Genomic DNA, 11,108 nt, shown 5'->3' on the forward strand with positions numbered 1-11,108 from the left:
TGCCTTCCTGGAGCCACGCAGTCTGATATGGACGCGCATGACCATATATTATCGTGGGCGTCCAAATATAAATATAGCTGATTAGTTGGCTAGTCGTGGGCGGCCAAATATATGTATTAGTTTGTTTGGACTTGCGCGTTTCTCTAATGTCTTGTTTGAATTATTTGAATGTGATAATGATATACAATTGGTGTGTCTTAGAGGCTCTCCAACTTTGCTAGCTAGCTTTATACAAATGATCAGCTGCAGCTGCGCCGATATAAAGCTTCACTTGGTAGCTTCCATACATACCTTGCAAACAGCAATCAACCACTAGACCACAACAAACACACCAACTGCCGAAAGAGATCATCCATTAGCAATGGCGGAGTTCGCGCTTGGTTTAACCAAGACGGCGGTGGAGGGGACGGTGAGCAGGGTGAAGTCGGCGATCGATGAGGAGGCGAACCTCAAGGTCAGGGTGCAGAATGATCTGGTATTCATCACCGGGGAATTCCAGATGATGCAATCATTCCTTAACATCACCAACAAGGAGCGCACCAACAATGAAGTGGTGAGGACATGGGTGAGGCAGATCCGTGACCTTGCCTTCGATGTGGAGGACTGCGTCGAGCTTGTCGTCAGCCTCGACATCAAGTCAGGCTGGTCCTGGCTCTGGCGCTTGTTGCCGGGCTGCATGGCACCGCCTCGACTCCTCGACGATGCAGTCCCCAACTTACAACAGCTCAAGGCGAGGGTCGAGGATGTCAGCAACAGGAACACCCGCTACAGCCTCATTGGCGACTCTAGCACTGACTCCCAGACTACTGCACGAGTACCTACCGTCTCAACATCGCCGGCACCAGACCTTCTGCACAACACCGACCCATCGTCCTCCGCATTCCACATCTTACGCGAGGTGTGGGAGGCCACGGGGAAGATGCAACGAAACATGAGCGACCTCAAAGAGTTGATCTCCAACGAAGGCAACGACCTTCAGGTGATCTCGCTATGGGGTAGCCCAGGATCAGCTTCTGATCTTGGGACGACGTCCATTGTCAGGAAGGCGTACAACGATCCAGAAATCTGCCAACAATTCAAATGCCGTGCCTGGGTAAAGCTTATGTGGCCTTTTAACCTTGACGATTTCCTCAAGAGCTTGCTCACTCAGTTGTACGCCACCTCGTCTCACCGCCAAGCAAACTTGGAAACCTGCTTTCGGACAACAGAAGAGTACCATCGCATCAAGGCCGAGCTTATGCAGCAGATGAGCCAGGAGAGGTATCTCATCATTGTGGAACAACTATCCACCGTTATAGAGTGGGATGTCATCAAACTGTATCTGCCACACAGTAAAAATGCCAGTCGGATTGTCGTTACGACACAACAGTTGGAGCTTGCACTTTCCTGCACAGGGGAACCTTACCAAGTATCGGAGCTCAGACACTTCTCCAATCGTCAATGTCTCTGTGCCTTCTCTAACAAGGTAAGCTCCTACACGTGGCTATGTAGTCGTAATTAAGTGCATGGTTAATTTTTACTCGTCACTAAGTTTTGTACTGGTAGTACTGATGGAAATGTTTATTTGGCGGGTACCTGCTGGGTAAGCCCTGGGCGATTAACTTCAGAAATCAGCGCAAAGCTATCGGGAAGTATAAGAAGGTCTTCGTTTTTAAATTAGAGTTTCCATAGAGAATAAAATATATAAATTTCGGAAAATTAATAAAAAGGACTTTCTTTTGGACTTTCAAGAATTAGAGCTCCAAGATTATTTCTGAATAACTTTTGAAATTAAAGATATCAGAATTTGGAGTGCATATTATGAATTATTTTACACACATCACAATAGATGGCGAAATTATTAGTTAAGGGATACCATTTGCTAAGGTTAGCTCGAACTACTCTGGTTGCACCAAGTGATGTAACACATGTTCGCAACTTAGCACAACCCGAGACTTTTGGCAAGTGTTCTTCCATGCGAGAGATGGGTGGGTTTTTGTACTTGCTTTTATTAACGTTCGTTTCTCCAAAACAAAAAATCTTATGAATAGTGTGTTCATATTACGAACTATATCCATCATTGCATTTCATGCGTCGAGATATTTAAAATTAGATTTCATGTTGATAGATTTGACAAACTTTTTTATGCAACTTCTGCCCCCGAAGTTTGCTAAAATATGCTCGCAAGCGGAACTAACTTCTACTCCCGCGGTGGTGAAGCACACCTGTGCTCCTGCATGAAGCACACATTGAATGATTGATGGGAAAAATATTAAAGAACGAAAGAAAAACTTGAATATATGAAAAACAGAAAAAATAATGAAACTGACAATAATAGAAAAAAACAAGGGTATATCTCATGTCCAAGCACACATGCTCTCCGGCCTGTGACACATGTCAGATGGATAGTGCTCCAGTGCACCGGAGTTCCCTCTCAAGAAACCTAGTGGTTGTGTCTCTGGAGTTGCGCCCAATAGATGGCAGACATGGGCGCAATTATTGCAGACGTGCACAACTACTGTCGCTGGCCAGAGGCCTCGTTGAGCGCTTTGATGGACGGAGCCAAGATAGAGCCTGTCGGGTCTGTCTTACTTCCTCTCTACTCTTGTAGGGGAAGAATACCCTCTCCTTCTTTACTCGACAAAGGAATTAATTTTGATATCTCTAGTTCAAGGGTAGCTTTTTGAATGGTCACTTCCATATCTTTTTTTCAATAAAGACACTCAAAAGGCATCTTAGATCTCATTAATATGGAGAAAAACGAAGGCCAGAACAAAGGATAGATATCTGGAAACAGAAGGCCAGTAAAAACTAAAATTACATTAGAAAGCATACTAGTCCCTGGCAATGGCAGATCTCTATCCATCTCCTTGTTGAAGGCATTGTCTGAAGTCTAGTTGGACTTTCTTGAGGGTAAAACCCATGATCTGTGATACAGGCGACGACGGTGTTGGCGCATTGTTTCCTTCTTGGATGCGTCATTCTGGTGGTGGTAGTTCTTGCTGCTTCGCTGATCAGTTCGGCTATTTTTTTCTTTTCTTTTCTTTTTCTTTTGATTGCGTGCATCCTTGATGTCTCGACTAGATTCTAACATTATGTTGTTGCAGAGGCGGGGTGTAATTGATATCCGCTTGATATTAATATATTCCCACTATCGAAAAGAAAACATACTACTCTTCTTCTTTCTCTGACTGTACGCCCGCCCATCTCCATTGTGGAAAACGAGTGGTGCACTAGACGTTCTTCACATGTTGGAACCTGAGAGTTTTGATGGGATCTTTTCCCTATACACCGAAGGATGGGTGGACTTGTTTCTGTCTTTTTTGTAGCTCTACTTGAAAAAATGCAATATCTCATGAACCATGTATGCAAATTACAATCCATTTTTAGCCAGGCATTCCTCGTGTCGAGACATGTTGATAGGTTTCAACCTACATGTTATCATGTGCAAATCATACATTCAAAGTGAAATAACCTGTGCTTCCAAATCATACTAACTCGTGCTTCCAAGTAAAACTAACTTGTGTTGTTGCGTGGTGAAGTACAATTGTGCTCCTGTGAGGAACTTGTGCTTCGTGTGGAAGGCAACTGTACTACAACGAGGAAGCACACCTATGTTGTGTGCTTCCTGTAGCGTGAAGCACAATTGTACTCCAGCAGGAAGCACAATTGTACTTCCCCGGTTAACTAACTTGTGCTTCTCACGAAGGGTGAAGCACACCTATGCTCCCATGTGACGCACGCTTGTGGTTCTGTGTGAAGCACCACTGTGTCCATGCAGAAGCAGAGATAAAAAATTGGTAAAGTACCGAAGGAAATATGTTTTGGGGAAAAAGTAAAAGAACAAGAGGAAACCCGAAAGAACAAAAAACCTTAGAAAATGGTGGCAGTGTAGGAAGCGCCCAGCACGACCCCTGGGAAGCTCACCATGAGCGTACCCTCCAACTAGTTGCTCCCAATAAATTTTACACCACAACAAGAACAATGAGCAAAACAGTTCCCACCCAGACGGCCTTCTAACTAGTTCCTCCCAATTTTTGACACAAGAACAGGAAAAACGAGCAAAACAATTAATATTTTTGTGGCATGTAGCTACTCAGCCCAATAACTTGTAGATCCTGCAGAGAATCCAAAGACTCTTCATAAACTGCAAGAAAGTGGCACGTGATAAATGTTGGGAGGTTAACAATGTTTAGAACACAAGCCTAAATATGAATCACTACTTCTTATTCCGAGGTAGGATGTACTTTTTTTAGGAGCCTAGTAGGATGTACTTTTAGTTGCCTGTAAGGGGACAGGAGTTCTAGAGGATCGATACGGAGGCAGCTATGACAGAAATATCCAAACTCCTTCATACAGAAACACAGGGCCTTGGAAGAACACATATTCTACCCAAGTGAACTAGCTTTTGCTCCCGCGGATGTGAAGCATACTTGTGCTCCCACGAGGAAGCACACATGTCCTCCTGCGTGATGCACATGTCAAATGATTGATGTAAAATGGAAATGAATGAAAACCATGGAAATCTAAAAAGTCCAAGAAAAAACTGAAGCTGAGAAAAAAAGCCGAGGTAAATAAAAAAAAACGGTACAAATATCCTGCCTGAACGCACGTGCTCTCCGCACTATGACACATGTTGGATGGGGAGTGCTCCCTTAGTGTTCACCCGAATTCCCTCTAATGAAACCCACACGTGGTTTATGCTTCCTTTATTCAATGCATAGGACAATGATGCACTAATTTGATTCCTATCAAAGCAATCAGCAACTGCAGTTAAATGACTGATGCAAGGCATACATCTTCCATTATTGAGTAGTTCAAAAGGTATCATTACACTCAACTGAACAAAACCTATTATTCATCTAAAATGATTTTACACGTGTGGCACGAAGCAATCCGGCCTGACGGTTTTTACAACTAAAGTTCCCACACGAAAAAAAAAACAGAAACTTGCATCCGAAAAGAAAGTTGTCATACTCGACAACTAAAGCTGCCATCCTCGCGTCACTAAACTTGCCATAACAAATATTCGGAGTTGCCATGTGTTCGTACCACACGTGTATCACTTATCAGGGTACTTATTCATCGAAATTCGCCACCAAGATCGATCACATCAAAACACAAAACCAAATGCATACAAAAGAGTCTTAGAGAAGGATCCTTACCATGTCTTATTTTCGTTGAAAACACTAACTGGCGAGGATTCCCTATGAGGGGGATGGCAAACTATCGCATTTTTCTGCCAGTTTCAGTTGTGACGCGAGATCAAACCCTTACAGCGACGTTTGCTAGCTATTGATGTCCATTTTCTTTATTGCTTCTCAACTTTCCATGCTACAATCTCATAGGACCTACTGCGTATATATACTGGTCAGCAGCCGACTTATATCATAAACCTACAATCTCATAGGGCAGAACGCCTCGCACCAGGATACTGATCCTGATTGGACTCTCTTAGTCACTGGCTACCTTGATCGCAATTAGCCTAAGCCTATTCGCCTGGAACTTGTACTACTAAAGGAAACCAACCTAGCTGGACATTACTACTAAGAGCAACTCTAACGGATCCCACAAAAACAGTATATGATTAGCCCTAAAGCGGATTTGTGGTACCGCAAAGCATCGGACGGAACAGTTCCGGTAAATTCGTATGTAAACTTTTTCTTATCCTTTTTCTTCACACCCTTATTCTTCCCCAGTCAGAACACATGAATCGGACACACGCATGGACGAATGCAAGCCGCTCTCGCATGGAGGTAGTGCATGCATGCACGGCCAGGATGCACGGTCGCACGCATGCACGGCCAGAACGCACGGCCGGCCTCCTCAGGTGACTCTCTGGCCAGCCGCTACCGAGTTCCTCCGTTTGCTCGCTGCTTATCTGCGCCGCCAGGCTGTCAGCTCTGATGTTGACCAGTTTTCGATTTCCCCAAAAACCACTGAAAAACTGCAATTATGGGTATGTAAGGGATAGTATACGGACCTGGGATTTTTACGGGGGATCTGCTATTTTACGGGATCTATTCGGTCCGTTTTTTCAACCTATACTGCAAATTCAAAGGTTTGACTAATTTTGCGGCATCTGTTGGAGTTGCTCTAACGTGACATGAACTAGTACTACTCAAGGTGCAAGCCTAGCATACTGCAAACTGACCAACCAACCAAATACAATTACACACAGGATACAAACAAGATTACCTGACATTATTGTGTAATTTCATCAACACCGCGTTGTAATGGTATCGAGCAACTTGATAAAACAGAATATGATTCGGGATCTTCTTTTCTCTCAAATAAAAGGACCAAAATGCTTGTATTGAAAAAACAGAAACAATAACTGTATAACCGCACAGTTGAATTTCCCAGTTTAATTTGTTAGTTTACTAAATATTATAAACAGTGCTCCGCACATGTCACTGTCATTTTGGTGGAAGATTATTTCTTGCTTTGGAATAATTGGCAAATTCTTAATTTGAATACGAATGTAGCTGTATGCCTGTTTTAGTTCATGCTCCGATCATGTATCCATATTTTTTACTTGGATAACAAAATTTGCATTGCAATAAGAGATTTGTTTCTGACTTATCTATGATCTTCTTGATGTCCAGGTTACTGTTGTAGCAGATGAGGCCGTTGACAGTATTGACAAAGAGGCGAAAGAACGACTGGCAAAGTTTTTGTCTTCAAACCTCATTGATTGGGGCGGACAGAAAACATTAGAGGTATACAAGATTATTTACTATCTTTGCTCTTTAGTTAATCAAATATAGCAGCTCCTACTGAATGTTGTTTTCCAGAAAGTAGTGTTCAATGAGGAAAAACTAACGGAATAAAAGATCATGCCACAAACGGTACGTAATGAGGACCAAATAAAAAGATCCAAAAATAATATTGAATTGAAGGTAACATAGGCTCCCAGCAAGTAGACATAAAGACCTTATCAATACTAGCCGTAACAGATAATCCTGGTTATTGACCCAAGTAATTGTTTTTTCTACCGGCATTTTAACTCAATGAGACTATATCTATTGATCCAGTCATTGAACAAGTTAACCCAGTGAAAATTAACAATCCTTGTGTTTTTAAGATCACTACTTCTAACTAAACTGAAATCACCCCCAATAAGTGTGGGGCCAAACCAAGCATCCATAGTGTTGTGGAGCTCATTAATAAAATCAAGTTTGTGTTCATCGCATGTTGAACCATAAATAACCACAAACCTCCGAAAAGTTTTAGTTTTCTTGTCTATAATGAGGCAAGCAACAGAGAAAACGAGGATATCAGAAGAAATTAAATAAAACAGCTCTCCCTTGATCCCCACTAAGAATCCACCTGGAGTATTCTTAGCAAGGGGGCAATGCAAGGAGAGAACCTCCGGATTGATGTCGCCGAGCGCCGGAGCGAGATAGTGGTCGTAGTTGTTGGTTTCCGTCCGTCAGACGGTCTTGTTCCCAATGCATGGAAGCCACAACAGAATTGATTAGCCTATGTGTTTAGTCAAAACTAGAACAATCGAACGAGACATCTATTGATCCATCAGGATCGATACCTCTGATCTTTCTTAGAGAGGAGTTTGGCTTCCGTGCAGCCGATAGCTCATGGATAGCGTGGTTGCTGTTTAGCGCCACCGGCGACGTCGCGTCTCGCACGGAAGTGCACGACGAGATTCACCTGGTCGATGGGGAGCCGCCGTCTCGCCTTGCGCCTCCGCGGTGTGCCGGCATCGCTCCCTAAGAAGCCATGGCCGAGTGCCACCATGCCAGAGATCGATCCTCGAAAGGGCAGTCGCGGACAAGAGAAATCAGTGAATTGCTCACAAGAAGACAAAACGGAATCACGCCACGAATTAGAAACCGCTTGGTTGATTAATTCCCTTTTGTAAACCAACAACTACGATCTAATTCGCCTTCTCCTGATTGATCTCTTCAACGGATGCATGCATGCCTATGCGCTGTACTTGTATTCGCCTACACGCAAATTAGATGTTAATCTTAATCACAAGACAACAAATTTGCATTTGCCAATCGACTTCCTGATGCATGCATGCGATGGATGCATGTCTTTGCTGTCGTCGTTTTGCCATAGCCAGCCTCGCTGCCGTCCTTGAGGGCGAGGCCATCCTGTTGTGTTGGATGAAGGCACACCGCGTTTCGCGCGTGTTGGCTCCGCTTACGCCACTCGGAGAACCGCATCAGGATGCGGTGGTTGCGGCTTCTGGTTTGTCTCGCGTATAAGTTCGTGGCCCGTCGTCGTTGCTTGTAACCATTGTTTTCTTGGCAGAATTTCTCTCTCGGTAGATACTTTGTGCTGATAATGTCTTGTAGTATCAATGTAAAGGAGACAAAAGAAGAGAGACAAATGATTCTCATCTTCCATTGCAAGGAGATCCACTTATATACAGGTTGAAGGGTGTGTTGGGGAGATATCTCTTCCCTAATAGACACCTCCAGGGAGGCATCCCTCCGATACAATTGATCATAAGTTTTATTTGTCTGGAATTCGGCTAATTACAGTTATATGTATCTAATTTGCAGACTAAATGGTACAAGCACGTGCACGAGAGGAGTCACGTTTTATCCAGTAGAATGGTACAGGCACATGACTGGATCACCAAATTTAAACTCACTGGGCATTTGACTGAGAAGAGGAGCCTTGTCAGTGTTTTATGGAAGCCAAGTCCTAGTGTGATCGCTGTGTGGGGGGTGGCAGGGGTCGGGAAATCAGCTCTAGTCAGACTCTTCTACTACATGAATATCATCGGTTTAAGGGGAGTGAATCCACTATATTCGGTTGTTTCTATGTTTCGTGACAGCTTCCTAGACCAAGTCACAAAGTACAGCTGGGTGGATGTGCCCCATCCGTTCAATATGACAGACTTGTCTAGACGTTTACTTTTGGATTTTCATTCAGATGATGCTGAGGCCAAAGAAACTGAAGCACGCGGTATCATGGAAGGGCAGGACCCAATTCAAAGGTGTCGCAAACTTATGCATCAAGATAGATGCTTCGTTGTTATTGATGGCCTTCGAGCCATGGATGACTGGGACTTCATTAAAACAGCCTTCTTATCTGAGCCTATTAAAGGTTGTGTAGTTGTCATTACAAATGACGAAACTATCGCAACACAATGTGTAGACAAAGAAGATCATGTGATCAACGTTAAAGGCCTAGAAGCTTACACATCGTTTCAGCTCTTCAGAGAGGTATTGTACATCTATCTTATCTTAAGCATTAACATGTGATATATTTCAAGATATTTAAATAACTTTCCTCGGTCTATGGTAACATAATTTATAATGGAATAGTAGAAGTACCTAAAATGGGCTATATATTTCCATATCAAACTATTAATGGACGAACAAAAATAGATGATATGTATCGGTTTAGTAGATGCACACCATATTCATCTTTTTAGATTAAACATTCAAGTACGGCTTCTAGTCAAACAGGTCAATTATGTCATTGGCATTATCTGCCATTACCGGTGCCTAATATACATGCTAAAATTATACCTAGTGTTGAGTTGTATACTTATTATGCAATACAATGATAAAGCTCCATTTGAACTTGGATTTTGTGAAAAATTGGAAGGGCCGAAACAAAATTTTGCAATATCTGAATTGAGGTATAGATGCAATTCTAGTGCTTACGTGACCCACAAATGTTGTTAAACATGTCATATTTGATCGGTGTCATTGGCCATTGATATTTTATTTACATATGCACAATTGTTCTATAGATTTGTGTATCTACATACTAAACAGAGTATCTCAGAGAGCCTAAGAATTTATGTAATCCTATATATCTAAATAGTTGATCCCCAATCACTCAATTATCCTGGCATGCAACTATGCCAACTCATCATGCCCCACTAAATTTAATTCTCCCGACATGCAACTATGCCACTATGCATGAAAAACGAAACACCTTAACTTGCATCATGTATGTTACTTATATATAATAAATTCTTTACAACTATATTATAATCAAATATATTAAATTGTAAGTTTTTGAGTTTCAATTATCACTAGTAGAAAAGGGGGCATCAGTCCCGGTTCGTAAGGGCCTTTAGTCCCGGTTCTTGAACCGGAACTAAAGGGTCGTTACTAATGCCTCCCCCCTTTAGTCCCGGTTCAAACTGGAACCGGGACTAAAGGTCGCGGCCACGTGGAGCTCCACCTTTAGTCCCCGTTGGTAACACCAACCGGGACTAAAGAAAATTTTATGTATTTTTTTTGAATTTTTTTATACCCCTCATCACTGCTCAATTTACCATCTAATCTCTAATCACCCCTCATCATTCCTAATCATCTAACTTCCCGAACGGTCACCCATCCTCCCACTCCCCCAGCCTGAGCACGCTTAACTTCTGGGTTCTATTCTCCCTCGTTTCCAAGTCTGCACTTGTTGTTTTGCTGACAATAGTAAGATGTCAATCCTATTAACCCTCAGGAATTTTGCGTGAGCATGAAGTGACACATTTCACTGTTTGAGTTTGAAACTATTATTTTAAAAAACAATAATTATTTAGTAACCCTAATATTTCTTGAATAATTAGTTTGACCACAGTTTGACCAGATTTGACCAAAATACAAAATAACTGAAATAATTATTTAGTAACACTAATATTCTATAATAATTAGTTTGACCATTGTTTGACCACAGTTTGAAATTTTTTCAATTTTTTCCACTCTAGATCTTAAAAGCCCCGTAACTTTTTTTCTGTTAGGTTTTTGAGGATTCTAAAAATGTTTAACGGGGTTCCCCCGGTTAAATTTGGATGTAACTTTTCGAGTAGATGATTTTTCATATAAAAAACATTTTCATCCGAGTCAGTATGCAAAAGTTATGCCCATTTTACTAAATTCTAGAGAGATTTTGCAAATAAAGTCGAAATTCACATTTGCAAATTTTCCCAACAACTAGACCACATATCACATGGGAAACTTTTTTTTATTTTTTTGACATTTTCATCATTTTCTTTTATTTTTTTTAAACTGAAAAGGCGATCCACGGGGGGGGGGGGGTGGAGTTTGAAAATGTGACCTTTAGTACCGGTTCGTTCCATGAACCGGTACTAATGCCTCAAACCCCATTAGTACCGGTTGGTGCCTCGAACCGGGACTAAA

General features: G+C 42.1%; 1 protein-coding gene across 1 annotated transcript in view; it reads left to right on the forward strand.

The window, feature by feature from the left end:
• Positions 1 to 299: 299 nt before the first annotated feature.
• LOC119340541 overlaps positions 300 to 11,108 on the forward strand; it is a 23,938-nt gene continuing 13,129 nt past the window's right edge. The window contains exons 1-3 of the mRNA XM_037612463.1: positions 300 to 1,465; positions 6,588 to 6,701; positions 8,514 to 9,182. Coding sequence (XP_037468360.1) covers positions 362 to 1,465; positions 6,588 to 6,701; positions 8,514 to 9,182 — 1,887 coding nt within the window. The 5' untranslated portion in view covers positions 300 to 361. The remainder of the gene's footprint in view (positions 1,466 to 6,587; positions 6,702 to 8,513; positions 9,183 to 11,108) is intronic.

This window comes from Triticum dicoccoides, chromosome 7B, assembly GCF_002162155.2.
Source record: "Triticum dicoccoides isolate Atlit2015 ecotype Zavitan chromosome 7B, WEW_v2.0, whole genome shotgun sequence".
Lineage (NCBI taxonomy): Eukaryota > Viridiplantae > Streptophyta > Magnoliopsida > Poales > Poaceae > Triticum > Triticum dicoccoides.